Here is a 17,554-nt window from a genome sequence, read left to right as displayed (position 1 = left end):
AGAAATAGAAAACCTGAATAGTTGTATGTCAATTAGTAAAATTCATTTTGCAATTTGGAACCTTTGCATTTAGAAAAATTCAGACCCTCTGGTGAATTCTATTATGTAATAAGGAAGAAATAATATTGCATATCAATAATATCAATTCCACACTAATTCTTGCAAAAAATAATGTAACAAACCAATATCCTATACAGAAGTAGAAATTCTTAACAAAATGATTAACATTATCAAAACAAATCCAGGAGTATACATTAAAAGAATAATATAAAGTGACCCAGTGGCGCTTTATCCAGGAATGCAAGGTTGATGTAATACTTCAAAATTAATTTAATTTACCCTTTAATAAATTAAAGGGGGAAAACCATGCATAAAAAACATTTGACAAAATTCAACAAGGAATTGTGTAGCTTATAGACAAGAATAATGAGTGCTGTCCTCTGGAGCAAAGGACAATTTTGCTCATAGCTTTGGAAGATACAGCTTGTGTTTCCTTTGGAGACAAGTTAGGAATCTTATTCTCAATAAAATAGTGTTTCCATTTAGAGCAAAGAGCTTACTGCACACTATTAAATGTTTGACTTCCATAAACTCAGGGTTTCTCTTCTATAATGCAGCCCACTTTGTAGTTCTCTTCAGGAATTAAGCCTTGGAGAAATGATGCAAAAATGTCAATACTCTATCTACTGCTATCATTGTAACAAACCTTTCTTTATCTCTGATCCAGGAGTTTCATGTCTTTTACTAGATTCCATAAAATTGTGGCAGGCTAACATTTGCTTACTAATTGGGTAAAATCTCAGTTTATTCACAGTTCTTGACAAATTCTGATTTTAAAAACTAGTTTAATCAATTAAAAGGTAATTATAATCCTATGTTAAAATGAATTTAAGATTATGCTGTGGGAAAAAGTACTTGGACAAAAGTATTTGAAACATTGAGTTTTGGAAATTTATTTACATATTTTGGATGGAAACATTTGATACAGTTTACTTGGAATTCCTGGAAAAAAAAAAGAGTATTTATTTTTTTAAAATGGGAATGCTTAATATACTTCAGAATAATAATTTTAAAACTCTTGCTCCCTGCCCAAAGATTCTTTTTGCATATTCAATGTATATGAGTAATATAAATAAAATATGAATTTCATTTAAAACACAGAATCCCCCAATAATTCCATTATATAGTAAATTGGTTATGAATGCTACAAAACTAAATGGTATTCATCTTAAAGTTTCCTTCTTATTTCTGTATTCTGGTTAGTGCCCAATAGGCTATAAGACTCTTGACACGTCTCTACTAATCTACCACAACATACATACCTTTCAAATCATGAGCTAAAGGCCTACTCCTAGGATTAGAAGTGTCTTCATAAGTATTATAGTCGTCAAAATGGAATTTCTCTCTTCTTGAAATGTGAGTCATTTTTGTTAGGTCATGATGCTGACTAGAAATTTTATCACTTAAACTCAAATATTCTCGCTGAAGATTCCGCATCTCAAATTCCAAGGTGTTCCTTTCATTTTCTATACTTCTTACATAGTTTTCTAAGAGCATTTTGTCTTCTGTAAGTCGACTGAGGCTGTTTTCAAAATTCATATTTTCTTGACTATGTTTCTTTAGTTCTTCTTTCAGAATTTGATTATCTGTCTTAATTTCCACTACCATTTTTGATAACATTTCGCATTCCTTGCTGATTTCTGACAAGCTGTTTTTATAAATATTTGCTTCTGATTTTGCATTTTTAATTTCTTTCAGAAAACTCTCTTCTGAAGCATTTTGGTAAGTTTGAAGAGTCTCAATTTTTCTTTCCATCATTTGTCTAGCAGTAGTAGCGTCTTGTAATATTGTTTCAAGGTTCAGTTTTTCATTTTTAATCGTTTCTAAGATTTGAAGAAGTGACTCTTGCTCATTTTTTGCCAGTCTTTCCTTCTCTTTTAGCTGTAGGATCTCCAGCTGGTTTTCTTTTAGCTCATTTTCAAGTGAACTTTTGTCTTGGAGGAGCTGGTATGTTTTTTTCTCCAGAATGTCTTTTTCATCATGTATCAAGAGAATATTTGTTTTCATTGCTTCCATTTCTATATTCATTCTGTTATTTTCACTACTGACAAGGGCCATATCGTTCTGAATTTTGTGTTCCTTACTTTTTAGCTGATCGAATGCATCCAACATTTGTTGCTTCTCCAAAGCAAGCTGACTATTTTTTTCCTCAAGCATTTTGTTTTGGCCTTGGAGAACATTATATTTGCTAATTATTTTCTTCAATTCTTTAAGACATTCTTTGCTGTCGTCTTCTGCTTTAATTAACTTGGACTGAATATTGTTTTTTTCTTCAACCAAATTCTTTAGTTGCTTTTCGTGGCTTTCAATTTTCTGTATCAGAGATTGTGTGGTAAAGACTAGAGGCTTTATTTTGGTCTTCAGGGTTAGATTTTCGTTTTCCAGTTCTGATACTTTTTTCTGTATCTGCATAGATTCTTTTAGGTAATTCTGTAAGTACTGAATTTTTGCAACACACTGCTCAGTGACAGAATTGACTTTAGATGTTTTCTCATTTTCAGCTATTACTGATCCGTGTTTTACTATAAATGGTTTCCCTTCTTTGTCTTTTATTTCATGTTTTGTTTGGTCAAGGAATGACAGTGTATGTCTTGGAACTCGGGAATGGAATTTTAAATCTGTAATATGCTTGCCGTTGATAGGAATGTCTTTATTGTTTTTCTCATTATTTTTTCCCCTGTGTATTTCACTCTTCGATAATTTTTTACATTTCCTACAAAAATTCACATGGAATTTTGACATTGTTTCCCTGAGTGGGAGTAACTTGCTTACTAATGCCTCTAATTCTGAAATTCTCTTTGATTTTATATCTTCATTTAAGTTACTTTCTATGCTTTCCTCCTTAGTGAAGTCAATTTTTTCCTTGTGAATGGGGAACAGGTCATAGTTCCCATTTCTTTGAATATTTGGGTTGGTTTTTAAGGTTTGAAGTTCACTTGTAAGTGCCAGTTCCCTATCATGTGACTTTTGAAGCTCTTCCTTCATTTGCTTAATCGAGTAGCAAATATCATCCAAATTTTCACAAAACCCATGCTTCAGAAAAGGCATGTCCATTTTGGATTTATCCAGAATACCTGTATCTGCTTGAGATATCACATTTTGAGATATTTTAGGTAGAAAACTGTACTGATTATTATAATTCTTCAATATGTCAGAATTTTCTGAAGGGTTCATAATTATTATGTTTGAAGCTGAATTATCTGTTGGAGTTCTCAAGTTCTCAAGAGTTAATATGTCCTTGAACTGCATCTGGGATGGAATATTTATACTTTGAGAGAGACTGTTAACATTATTGCTACTGAATTTTTCATCCATTGAAGGATGAATCATGGAATCCTCAAAATGATGAATTTTTTCCATAGAAAAGATTTCTTCTGGCTTCTCTATAGGCTGTTGACATTAAAAGCACACTATGAATGTACTGTCATTTGCCATATGATCAAGAAATTAAGATAATAATTTGTGGATGATTTATTCATATAACCAAAATAAATATGGTATCTACTTTTATACAGCAAAAAAGCCTAACAGGTATGGTTTATTTTCCACAAAATTTAACAACATTTAACCTGTGATTCTGATCTCCTCAATTTGTTTAGAATTTGCACGTATTTCCTGAGGGGATGAGATACATGGACTAACCCCTCAATTTCAGAAATAGAAATTTAACATCCATCAACAGAACATCAAAAATAGGTGGAGGAGGTCATAGATAGGTCAAGTGAGAGTTTCAGGAAAGCAAATATTTCCACTTCTGCTTGCATTCCTAGTTTTAGGTCATTTTAGAGTTATGACTATCCTGAAAAAATGTGATTTCAAATCAGTATGGACACAGTGAGGGTCACCCTGATTAGCTGTTGCTCTAGGGAGTTCAGACTGGGTCAATCCTAAGTGCATGGAGAGGCTATACAAACTGCCTTGTATTTTAATTTACTTGGAAATCTTTCAGTATCTGGACTAACTCAAACATCCCTCACAGACTCCAAAAGGAATAGGAAAACTGCAGAAGTAGAGAAGTAAACGTACGTCTTTTAAGGTCTTCAGGATAGAAACTTCCTTATTTTCATCTCTGACAGTCAGTTCTTCCTGTGAAGAGGGGGAGAATGTAAAGCTGAAGGTAAACTAGTAGTAGTAACATTTTGAAGCACCTGAATGTAGGAATGATCTGTATAAATAACTTACCGAATTCTTTTCAGTGTGTGTACTGAATGCTAGATTTTTTTCTGAGCCAAATTGTGGGGTTTCTACTTCAATAATACTTTTGTTCAGTATCTCACTGATTTCAGACTGTACCTGTAAAAGATAAATTGAGAATGTTAGAATTTCAGATTCATAAACTTATAAATGTATAGGAATAATAGATATTACAATTGAAAGATATTTTTACATTTAAAAAATATTTATTTTTAAGTTTTAGGTGGATACAATGTCTTTATTTTATATTTATGTGGTGCTGAGGATGGAACCCAGTGCCTCGTGCATACTAGGTGAGCGCTCTACCACTGAGCCCCAGCCCCAGCCCATATTTTTTCATTTTCTATACATAAAAATTCTTTCCATCACAGAGAATATAAAATTAAGTGTGCTTACTTTATTGTAAATATGTATCATTAAAGGAGGCTTTAAGAAAATTAAATTAAATTGGATTGTTCTGATTTTTATCTTTCCTAATAACAAAATCAGAAAGATAACTTAGTGAATCAGTAACATTTTATGAACTATATTAAAATAATTTTAGGTGTTTGATTTTTTTACATAATTTAGTAAATATGAGATCTTTGATCTCTGTCATCAGAACAGAACAGAACTATTCTATCACTCTGCAGAAGAGTTTTGTCTTCTCTTCCATTTCCCTGCAATTCCTCTTAGCACAAGAACACTGGGTGTATAAGCCGTTAAGGGAGAGAACAAGCATGGCTTTCTTCTCTTTTCCACTCTGATCTGGAAGAATAAAGTCTCAGAGCTCCTAGCATCCCTTTGCCACCATATCAAGTCTGAGAATTCACTCCTGGAAAGCAAGATATGGAGTGAGACTTGTTCCTGATAACATGAATTTTTTAAAAAATATTTTTAGCTGTAGATGGATTCAATATATTCTTTTTATGTGGTTCTGAGAATCAAACCCAGTGCCTCATGCATGGTAGGCAAGTGCTCTACCACTGAGCCACAACCCCAACCTCATGAATCTTGATCATATACATGAAGCCATCTTGAAGTGAGCTATTTCTAGGATTTTTGGTTATTTTAGGTAATAGAGTATGTTTCCCCCGCTAAGCCAGTTTGACTTATATTTTTAAACCTTTCAATGAGGGTCCCTATTTGTTGACTGTGTATAAATAGCACTTTAGAACTCAGCTAATGCTTTTTCTTTTTGCCTTATATCCAGATAATAAGTATAAAAGAGAGAATGTAGTTTCCTCAAAACAATTTTGAGCTTGAACTATGTCATGGCTTCTGATATGTTAAATTCTACATCATTTTATCCACTGGCTAGTAGTTGTAGTTAGGAGATGGGAAGATAAATGTTAAGTCACAATATATCCTATAAAGAGATGAAAAGAACCATACCATGCTAACATTCTGCAAAGTCTGTATTCGCAGAGCCTGAAATGATTCTAACTGATGCTGAAGGACCTATAATGAAATTAAACAAAGTATTAAATTGAATATTTTTAGGCTGCTAAACATAATCTTAGATTGTTCTGATTTTTATATCCCCTAATGTTACCATTATCAGAAAGCATCATATAAGAGTCAGGTGATTCACATTCTTAGTCATTTTGCTGACTCTCCAGAGCTCTTTCATAAAGATTTTTGTGAGGACAAAGTGGAAGAACCAACAAGCATTTGGGAAATATTTATTCCAGACAAGATCAGCCTTTGCATAGGATTTTGGAGCTAATAAAATGAAATAGACTCACTTTCAATGCTGACTGTGGTTGGATTTGGTTTTCAGATTCTGATATGCAGCCATATTCTGAGAAGTAAATTTGAAAAAAAATGTGGTTTAATTTTTAAATTTTATTTCTCAATAAATAAAAATAGCAAATTCCTAACTTTCTTGGATAGGAAGACAATGAGATAATAAGAATATTTAACATTGACATTATGGTAATCACAAATTTAAGAAGTAATTTTCATTTGACTTAAAATACCCACTTGAGTATTATGGTTTTACTTTTATAATAAACCACTGCTTTGCGGCACCTAACTTGACAAATCTTAAAAGCTCAAATATCCTTGATTCTGAGATACAAACTACATTTCTTTTGTGAAAAAAAAAAACAAACTAATAATCCTCATGTCATGGGAGACTTGGCAGGATACTGTATTAGTTCTCAGTTTAATAAAATTGTAATGTGACTTTTTCCCCCTTTTAATGCAGAACAGGTTGAATTAACAACATACTATGAGCCTTGTTATTAAGCAAAGTACTAGAAAGATCCACATGTTCCTTCTGTTGGGAAAGGCAGTTCAATGTGCACAGTCCTTTGGTCCCCTCTCAGCCACGTAAGAACTTCCTTACGAACAGAGTGCTCACAGTTTATGTTAAACGTATCACCTTGTGTGGAAATATTTCCCCCCCATTTTACTTATTTACTTGGGAACTGAAACCAGGGATGCTTTACCACTGAGTTACATACCCAGTTCTTTTTAATTTTTTTTTTTTTATTTTGAGACAGCTTTGATCCCTTGCTGAGAGTCTCCCTAAAGTGCTTAAGCCTGACCTTGAACTTGTGATCCTTCTGCCTTAACCTTTGGAATCAATGGGATTACAGGCATACACCACAGCTCCTGACACATTTTCCCATTTTAGACTCAGTGTGTATTTCTTTTTTTTTTTTTTTTTTTTTTTTTTTTTTTTTTTTTTAGAGAGAGTGAGAGAGTAGAGAGAGAGAGAGAATTTTTAATATTTATTTTTTAGTTCTCGGCGGACACAACATCTTTGTTGGTATGTGGTGCTGAGAATCGAACCCAGGCATTCTGCTCAAGTGTGGGGAGTTTCCCCTGAGCTATTTGAACATCTTCACAGGTTTGGTATTTCAAGCTATTTTGTGGCTCCTCCCATTTAATGGATTGCTCAATGCACTGACCTCTGCCTTCCCTTGGCTAGGGAGACCCATCTTGTAGCTCTGGAGTTGGGCGTAACCCATTTGGAGCTGGACAGCCCACTGCCTAGCTTATTTGGCAGAACATTCTATAGAAAAACCTTTGAAGTTTGCCCCATATGATAAAGCAAATGTGGGCTCTCACTCTCTCTTTCCAGTGTGGTAGCCCAACCCTTAAGGTCAAAGAACCATCCTGCCCTCGCTTTTCAAAATTACTTTCAGTGTCATGTGGGTTTTTTCGCCACCTTCTTTTCTTAACTTTATTTTGCAGCCAGCCCACAACACATAGAGGAAACCCAAATTCCACTATCCACATGGGCCATGGGTGAGACTCAAGCGTGTGCATTTTATGAAAACTGACCAATACACTACCATCTCCCTGAAGTGGGGCATTCTGCTACAGCACAGGAGGGGTGTGTGCAGACCAGTTGTCCTACATTGGGTACCAACGATGACCTACTGGCCATTGGAGTTCAGTAGCTTTTGCAGAAAATTATCTTGCACCTGTCTTTGCTTTGTGACTCAAATGTAGTTGTATCCAGTGTTTGAGTTCTCTTTTCCTTGGTGCTTCCAATACCAACACAGAGTAGACAAAAGTGCTCAAGCTTCTCTTGACGATAGAGAATAGTTATCACATACCCAACATTTCCTGGAAGATAGATTATAGATATGCAACAGGGGAGAGACTATGTGATATGTGCAAATTTCCTTACATATATCCCTCTTTGTTCATATGTTAGGCAACTTGCGTTAATTCTTTTTTTAAATTAAAGAAGTGAAAAGAACTGAATGAAATTAGAGTTAAGATTGAACGGTCTTCTAGGCTAATTCTAGCCCAACAAGTTCTGCCCTTACATAAGGGCTTTGAAAGAGTTGTTCTTCTTCTTCTTCTTCTTCTTCTTCTTCTTCTTCTTCTTCTTCTTCTTCTTCCTCTTCCTCTTCCTCTTCCTCTTCCTCTTCCTCTTCCTCTTCCTCTTCCTCTCTTCTTCTTCCTCTTCCTCTTCCTCTTCTTCTCTTCTTCTTCTTCCTCTTCCTCTTCTTCTTCTTCCTCCTCCTCTTCTCCTCCTCCTCCTCCTCCTCCTCCTCCTTCCTCCTCCTCCTCCTCCTCCTCCTCCTCCTCCTCCTCCTCCTCCTCCTCCTCCTCCTCCTCCTCCTCCTCCTCTTCTTCTTCTTCTTCTTCTTCTTCTTCTTCTTCTTCTTCTTCCCCCTCCTCCACCTCCTCCTCCTCCTCCTCTTCTTTTTCTCCTCCTCCTCCTCCTCCTCCTCCTCCTCCTCCTCCTCCTCCTCCTCCTTCTTCTTCTTTTTTTTGTATCATGGATTTGTACCCAGAGTCATTAACCACTGATTTATATCCCTGGCCCTTTTTATTTTGAGACAGGGTCCCACTAGGTTGCTTACAATCTTGCTAAGTTGCTGAGGCTGGCTTCAAACCTGTGATCCTCCTGCCTAAGCCTCCTGAGCCTCTGGGATTATGGGCATGTACCACTGTGCCTAATTAAGAGGCCTCTTTTGGATTGGTAGTCTGCTAGGTGTTGTAGAAACTGGTTGTAAACTCCTTTGTCACTTGGCCTTCATCACTGATAGGGCAAAACTGGTTGGGAGCCTGGAGATGTGTATGACCAATTGCAGAATGCCACCTCAGTCAAAGGCAGAGAGGGCCAGTGTGTTTACCAGGATGTTGCTTAGCTTTGCATCTAACTGGGAATAAAATGGCAAAAAAAAAAAAAAGAAGAAGAAGAAGAAAAAAAAAACTGATGTAAGGCTGGGATGGAGGCAGGAAAGCATCTCGAAGTTTTTTATTCACTCAGATATCTTCTTCTAATGAATTCAAATAGGTCATGCAAATCAAAAAGAAGATATTATCTGGAATTCCACCACCCAGAACTAATATTGTCAATTTGGGGTACTTATCCTTCATTGGGCTCTGGGGTCATATTACACACGCTACTGAAGAGATGGATATGCCAATCACCCTGAGGTGATCATTACAAATTTTATACACACACACACACACACACACACACACACACACACATATATATATATATATATATACATTGAAATGCCACACTGTACCCTCATAAACAAATAGTTACTATGTGTCAGTTAAGAAAAATGTTTCAAAGAAAGAAAGAAAGAGAAAATATATCATGAAGAAGAATAAGAGATCAGAATCATCATGTTTTTAAAACATATATTTCTGTTGTGAATCAGTGTTGATTTACTTCCTCCCAAGAAAAATGAGAAAGCTAGCATTATAATTCCTTCCACATCTACCCCCACTTTTCATAATATTTGCTGTTTGTTATTTTCATAGTGAAGTTTCATGATGCTTACATTCTGTTCTGTAACCATAATACTCATAAAACTATTTAAATACCAAAGATAGGATATTATTCTTGAAAATAATTTTAGCCTTCCTCTTTATTCTTAATGGTGTTGCTGTTCAAAATTACATCTCCTTCCTGCAACAATACCCGCCCTCTTCTATTAGAAGAACTTACAAGTTCAAAGCTAAATATAGGATTCCTTTTGCTAAAACCAAGGAAATAAGGGTTCAAAAGAAACCTATAGACTCAGTGAAGTGATATAGTAAAGAAAAGATTCTTAAGAAAACACAATGGGGTTTATACATTGCTTCTCTCTATATTTTCTATCCTCCATCTCTTCATTTTTTGGCCACGGTACAATTACATAGTTACCATGCTGCTTCTTGTCATATGGCTCATGTTTAACTTGACCTTGAAAATTCTGTTCAGAATTTGGTTTTTTTTTGAATAGTATTTTAGATTTTTATTTTATTTTTATTTTTTTACATCCTTCCATGAGCCCCCATTAGTCTATCCCTCTGAGCTATAGATTCAGGGCCAGGGTAAAAATTGAGTGTAGCTGTCTGCAGAAGGAAAAATCAACAGTATTGACAGGCTTTGTTGGAGGATGTGGTCTCTTTGGTAATACTTTTGGTGGTATTCCCTGAGACTTTGGTTAGAAATTTAGTGGTAGGATGCACCTTCCTTGAGGAAATACTCTGCTGACTTGGCTCATTCTCTCAATTCAGAGCCCTGGAACTGGGGTTGCCATGTAGGATTGTGAAGGTTGTTTATTGGACAAGGGCTCCTGGCCAAAAGGCTGTGTGGGGCTCAAATCCATCCCATGCTCTTTCTACTCAACTAACCAGCACCCGGGTGGGTGGGTGTGCATCCACTCAGAAGAGGATGGGCCTCTTTAAAATCCCCTAGAACCATTCCATGGGCTAGTGGCAGAACCACCCAGAACCTCTGCATTTCTTACAGTAAATTCCTGTACTCAGGTATACTCATCTGTTTCTAGAAGTTGCTATACTCTACACATATGAGTCCTAACCTATAGAAAGGTACAGGTGTTTTCTCTTTTTTCATTCACATATGGGTTGGGGATGTTCAAGAGTATTCTCAGGATTTTGACTTGCTTTATTGCTTCTACAAATCAGGCAGAATCAGGAGCCAGGAAATGGTTTGGCTTGCCTGGACCTTCTGTTTTTAATTTTGGCCTCCACTTTCTGATCTTGTGACCTAAGGGAGTGTGCCCCCTTCCTTCTTCAGGTGCTGCTAGTGAAATTTTTGCTCGTTTTCTAGCACTTTTTAGTTCATTTCTTTTGGCACCAAGGAAGGAAGATCTGTCATCTTTCTTCACTCTAAAATCTCTCACTGAAAGTCTAGAAGGATTTTTATAATTTCATGATTCAGCTTTTTTTGGGGGGGGGCGGTGTTGTTTCTTGTTTTAGTGGTTCATTATTCAGCAACTTAATTCAGCTAAGTACTTTAGAATTCCAGAAGAGATGGGATCCTGATGAATCAGTCTTTAAGTAGTTACAGTTCTTTCATTGAAGCAGGGGGAAGGCGGAGCATACGGGTACCCATGGAGGTAGGTAAGCAAGGTGAAGGTGGAGGGTGAGGGAGTTTTGGTCTTATTGCTTCTACTCTCCTCACATAGCATAGGACTGTGTTATGAGTTGCAAGGTGGTGGAAAGGAATTGGGGATTTGAGAACAAGAGGAGTGCAATGACTATCTTGGACAGAGAGAGGTTTGAAAAAGAATTTGTTGGGGGCAATAAAGTAAGTTTGCCAAATAGCACTGAATGCTCCTTTTAGATTTATGTTATGACTCAAAAATGAGTGTTTTTCTCTAGCAATGTCCAGATGATTCACTACAGGCAGAGAGTAGGCTGAAAGTTGGATTCACCTATTTTTAAAGCTATTAAAATACCCTTTGTTTTTCTTATGAGTCTTTGGCTGCTACTTATTCTCAAAGGAAAGGTAATTTAAAATTCAGAAATAAAGAGCAACACAGACACTATCAAAGAATCAGATAGACATTATCATAGCACATAATCACATGTCACTATTAAGTTCCTGCTGAACATATGCTATTGGGAGGCATTTAGATGAGGAGGAAGATAGGTCCCATCCCTCAAGAAGCTTGTTGTCTATGGACTATGTAAGAAATATTCATATTATATTCAACTTAAATTCTCTAGCTATCTCATATTTAAGTGTCAAAAGTAAAAAAAAAAAAAAGATCAGTGGAGTGACTTGAGATATAATGTGAATATTAAGGGATTTATTATAAGGCTGCAGAAAGTTATATCATATTGAGTGTTTGTGGGAGGTATTAGGGCCATACCTCTGGCCAACCAATTAAGGGAAGCAAATGAGTTTTAAAAATGAAACATGGCAATGACTCTCAGCTTTAAAGATTTGTAACTCTCAGGTTCAAATACTAGGTTTGCTACGATGATTCAAGTACTTGTTGTAAGAGGCCCATGAGTTGTGGCACATTCTGCACAACTATGAGAGAGATGAACTATGGAGTTGGGTTGCCTGGATTTGAGTCCTGGCTTTGCCACAAACAAGGTGAGGGGATAATCTAGGCAAGTTTGTTGGTAGAGCCTTTATATCCAGCACACGATATGTCATCAATGCTCAACAAAGCTCAATCTTTCTTCAGCGCCCTGGACAACACATGGTCCTGACATTCTCTGGACTCAGGTTATGGCAGTTGCTGGCTCTTTCCCTAAAACTCTGCAGTGATTGCTTCTTTACCTCCTCTAGACCTCGATCAGATGTGACCTGCTGAGAGGTGTTTTCTCCTATCACCTGCCCTATTTAAAATTGCACATTTCCCACCCACCTGTGACATTGCACATGCTCCACACCTCCTTCTCTGCCTTACTTTTCTCCATAGATTTACTGCCATCTTGCACACAATATCCTGTGTCTGTCTGTTCTCCCTACTAAGGAGGTAAGCTTCATATGAGCAGGGATCTTACATATGGTGTTCACTCTTGGATCCCAATAGATAGAACAGCCCTGGATACACAGCAGTGCTCAGAAATATTTGTTTGGTAGACAAACAAAATGAATGAAGACTTGGGTAGGACAGAGGTCCTAGAAAAAAAAATGTTGGTCATCCTGAAGTTCAAGAGTATCTCTTATATACTCATTTCAATGAATCAAAGGCTAATTATGTGAACTCGTTGTTGTTCTTATTTTCATGAATAATTAGCACTATTTAGGCAAATCAGGTAAATATTTTGTTGGTTAGTAATCAGAAGGATCACTTGGTGACAGTGAAGGGTAGACAGAACAGAAAGAGGGTTCAAAGTCACACCCCCTAACGTGCCTTCAGTTGTAGCAAATCCAGCCATCCTTGGCAGTACCTGATTTGATATACCTAGCATTTACTGAGTACCTGTCCTGTGCTATATCCTGTACTTGTAAACACTATGCTCTCGCAAGAGAGACTGTAACTTGTAAACAAGTATTTGTGTTATTTTATAAGTAACTTCATTTTCTATAAATATTGGCATCTTTCTCCAGCGCCCTAGACAGCACATGGTCTTGCCAAATTGAAGTATCCCAATCTCTTCAATCTTAAGTACTCTCTTGGAGGTAAAATACTGGGCCAGTTTAGTGTTTTAAGTTTTTTTTTGTGAGGAGGACTCTTTCTCTCCTGTCCCTTTTACCCCTCACAGTTCTCCAAGGAAGCCAGAGTCTCATGGATGGAGGAGGGTGGGCCAAAGAGCAGAGAGGAGACTGGTCCTGCTGGCCTCCACTTGATATTTCTCATTTTGGTGGTGACTGAGTGTCCAGTTGTCTTTCGTCTACTGAGGTGCGGCTGTTCTGGCCTCTTCTTTCAGGGACCTTGCCGAGGCATTTGTGAAGGTTCTGGATTTGTGAAATTGCAGAAATCTTGTTCCCATTTCAAGCTTCTATTTGAACACTTTTCTGCTTCTGGATATCTATATGATGCACAGCAACTGGGTCCCCACTTGGTTTGTCTAGGTACTGCCTCTGCTCAAGTGTTCTGCTCCTTCCCTGGCATGTCCCCCTGAACACTAGCCACAGGTGCATAATCACTGGGGGCTTCTCTCAAGGAAATGAGACTCCAGCTTCAGTGTCCTCAGGTTCCTTACCTGGATATTTACACAATCTTATTCTCTGTTCATGCAAAGTTTGAAAATTGTAGCCACTTGCTTTTGTTCAAACATCCTCCCCGTACAATAATCTGTAGTCCACAAATATTTACTGTGAAAAGTAGTTTTCTTAGAAAAGAAGTATCTTTTTAGTGTCTGTCCAAAAAAACCTCAATACTTGCCATCTAAAGATGAAGTATAGTAGAGTATTGGTTAAGACCTGTATTCTAGAGACAACCTGCTGAATTCTGACTCTATCCTTTGCTACCTGTGTGACCTTGGGGAGTTAGTTAACCTCTCTGAAAAGTGGGGATGATGGATAGTACCTGTTTCATAGGACTGTTGTGAGGATCGAATTAATGGATACATTTACGTGGTTAGAGTGGTATGTGGCTATCATTAGTATCATAATAGTTACTAAGTGCATCCCTCTGGCCAGTGGACTTGGGCAATGTGCCCGTAGTCTGTATGCAGTACCGAAGCAGCATCATTGCCATAGGAGCAACTTGGCCTGGAAGATTTTACCTGTTTCACTGCCACCAATTTCCTTTAACCCCTCTGAGGCATTTAGGATCTTGGACGCTGAAAGGAGAACGGAGTCGACCGCGTCCTCTTCCTCAGTGTGCTTTTCTGTAACAGAACCCAGCAAGGTCTTTGGTTCCTGTTGGGAGGAGTGGAGCTGCCCAGGAGCCCCAGCCAGGTGGTCCATGCCCCCTGCGGCCACCGGAGGGCGCGCTGCCGCCACGCAGCGGCAGCGGGGAGGGAAGTGGGTGCTTTTCTGGGACTGAGCCGGGGAGGAGTGGCTGGTTAAGAAGATCCGCGCTCCAGACGGCCGGGGAAATCCCTGCGGCTTAGGGGTGAAGCGACCCAGCTGCGCTCTGCTTTACCCTCCACTTCCCAGGGAGGAGCAGCCCCCTGGCCCCGTTCTTACCGGGGCTCATTTCTGCTGCTCAAGATCTCTCCACCAACTGCCGAGCCCCACGCATTCCCCTCAGTGGCTTCACGCTGGGGCATCCCGTTGCCTAGTAACTGGGTGACCGGGAGGCGGCGCCCCACCCCCACCCCTTTGCCTCGAGCGGAAGTGGGTCTTGCTCTGGCTCTTCAGACACTTTCCCACCCAGCGGTGCCCAGGACATCTGCGAGGTGGGAAGGACCTCTCCTTTGCTCCTCTTTCCCAAATCCATGGTTCAATCCCACTTGCGCGTTTTCTCCCGCCTCCTTCCTGCTGATCAGCACTTGGTTTTGATCATACGCTGACTTCAGACAGCACCTGTTGGACCAAAGCTGTATGAAGAAAGGGGGACATTTGAGGACAGATGTTCACCTTTTTTGCTTCTGCCACGCCATTTCATTGTCTTATTGTTTTATTCCTCTAATTTCATCCCACCCATCAGTGTGGGCTCAGCATTTAGGGATTTGAGCAGCATTTAAATTAGTATATGATATTTATTTTGCAATATCAACCATTACACACAGAATATAGTCACGGAAAATTCAAATTTTAAATCACAGTCATAAAGAATTTAAAGTCACTATGATATAATAATTTGTTATATAATTAACATATGGCTTGCTTCTATGGAAATGAAATTTTATGATAGTTTCAATGTTCATTTGCTCTAATTTCTTGTTTCTTGCAAGAAAATCTTACTCTTAGATTTGATAATTTGTGGTATTGTAGACAATTTTAATACATTATAATTTTGAGAACTTTAATGTGTCTGTTAAATCACTCCTCTAAAGAAATTGCATTATTTTGAAAAGAGAATGTAGATTAAAGTCTTTACATTCCCATGTTTATAGCAGCACAATTCACAATAACCAATCTATGGAACTAATCTGGGTGTCCATCATGGATGAATGGATAAAGAAAACGTGGCATATATGCACAATGGAGTTTTATACAGCCATAAAGAAAAATGAAATCATGTCAGTTGTAGGAAAATGGATGGAACTGGAACCATTATGATAAGTAAAATGAGCCAAATTCAAAAGGTCAAGGGTTGCATGTTTTCTCTCCTAAGTGGAAGCTAGGGAGGAAAAAAGGAAAAAAAAAGTTGTGGGACAGGGACCTCATGAAAATCAAAGGGAGATCAGTAGAAGAGAGGGAGCAGGGAGTGGGAGAAGGGGAGGTAGAGGGAAGTGTTGGGGAGTGATATTGGCCAAATTATATGGCATGCATGTATGAATGTGTAACAAGAAATCCCATCCTAATGTACACTATAAAGAAAGCCATTACATTTAAAAAATTTAAATTGTATGCTAATGAAATTTCTATAATGAATATTATATTTTATGCAATGCTATGTATTAACTTCTAGTAATATGATAAATAGCATAATTTAATATTCTGTAATAACTCCAACTTATGTAATATTTGTGGATTATGAAGGTGTTATGGTTTGGATATTAGGTATCCTCCAAAAGCTCATGTGTGAGACTATGCAAGAAAGTTGACAGGTGAAATGGTTATGAGAGTCTTAATCTAATCAGTGCTTTAATATCCTGATAGGGATTAACTGGGTGGTAACTATAGGTAGGTATGCTGTGGCTGGAAGAGGAGGGTCCCTGGGGGCATGCCTTTGGGGTATATATTTTGTTCTTGGTGAGTGGAGTTCTGTACTTCCTCAGGTTGCTTTGTCCTGAGCTGCTGTCCTCTACCACAGTCTTCTGCCATGATGTTCTGCCTCACCTGAGCCCTGAGATCTATGAGCCCTAAAATAAACTTTTTTCCCCTAATTGTTCTAGTCTGGTCTTTTAGAAAAAACCGACTAAAACAGATGACAAGTGAATGTTGATTATTATATAGAAAGTATGGGTGGATTTAAATAAAAGGCTCAGTCATACCAGGTAGAATAAAAACAGGAAAAAACAGATGATGATAGTTCTTGCAAAATTAGACAGTGCACTTATTTCAACAGAGACTTATTTAAGTTTAAGATACTTCCCAATTAGTTCATCATAAAAGGGACTTGTTAGTAAGCTGGACAGTTTATTTTAGGTGTTAGGTCAACAGGCCTCTTGGTGATCAAACTCATTTCTCTTTTGGAAATGAAATCAAGTTATTTTCAGTTAGAACAAGACCCAATTAATTTGTCAGAAAATTATTGTAATTAGTATATTAAACATCCATCAAAGTTATAATAAATTCAGAAAAATGTTTTAAATAGTGAAAATGCCTACCACAAGAATGGCACACTTCAGAAAACACCCCTTGTTAAGGGCCTCACATGAACCACAGACCTTGGTAACCCTGTTATTTGAAAAGAGAATCTGGAATTGGTACAGAGAATTAACATGATTCTAAAAAATGGGAATGAGTGGTGGGTCCAGCTGTTTGGGGGCCATTTTATAGCATTTGTGAAAAGTGGAGAAAGTCTCATCTGATTACTCATTCCCACTTAAAGCTCTTGCCACAGGTCACAACTTATACTTGAAAGTCCCTCTATTCTGAATTCAGTGGGTAACAGTGACTTAATAACTGATAACAGTGACTTAATAACTTGGCCTCTTTGAGCATCAGTTTACCTATCCATAGCACAGGAGACCAGTTATTGTGAGAATGAGTACAATCCATGTGAAGGCTCCTACTCCAGTGGGTACAGACAGGAGTTAAGGAAGGCCCACAGAATAGATTGAGATTCCATACCATTGTTGAAATTTTTTTTTCCCTGTGGTTTTTTCTTATTTAAAGAGATTCAACTATCCTAGCTCAAATATCAGAAAAAAAGGATGTCTTTCAAAGAGATAACAGGAGAACAGGAGAATGTATTGTCTAATTTGTGATTTGTCTCAGTGATGATGTTCATTAGATGGCTTTACTAAGGCGGTACCTGCTAAAATTCTCCGGTAAAGTTACTTTTGTTTCCCTTTGTAATTAGTAAGTATTTTGTAGGGAAATACTTTACACTATGTAAATATTCCTCTTATC

General features: G+C 37.6%; 1 protein-coding gene across 1 annotated transcript; it reads right to left on the bottom strand.

The window, feature by feature from the left end:
* Positions 1-952: 952 nt before the first annotated feature.
* CCDC110 (coiled-coil domain containing 110) lies at positions 953-14,670 on the bottom strand (the record flags this gene model as incomplete). Its single annotated transcript, XM_081269725.1, has 7 exons — positions 14,555-14,670; positions 14,149-14,253; positions 5,982-6,037; positions 5,629-5,694; positions 4,243-4,353; positions 1,323-3,450; positions 953-1,002 (listed from the first exon to the last, which is right to left on the bottom strand). Exons 1-7 carry the CDS (start codon positions 14,562-14,564, stop codon positions 953-955), a joined length of 2,526 nt encoding a protein of 841 aa, XP_081125851.1. The 5' UTR covers positions 14,565-14,670.
* Between the last annotated feature and the right edge of the window lie 2,884 nt (positions 14,671-17,554).

Source organism: Spermophilus citellus, assembly GCF_964194105.1.
Source record: "Spermophilus citellus genome assembly, chromosome: 16".
NCBI lineage: Eukaryota > Metazoa > Chordata > Mammalia > Rodentia > Sciuridae > Spermophilus > Spermophilus citellus.
This window is presented reverse-complemented; position numbering and strand designations above follow the sequence as displayed.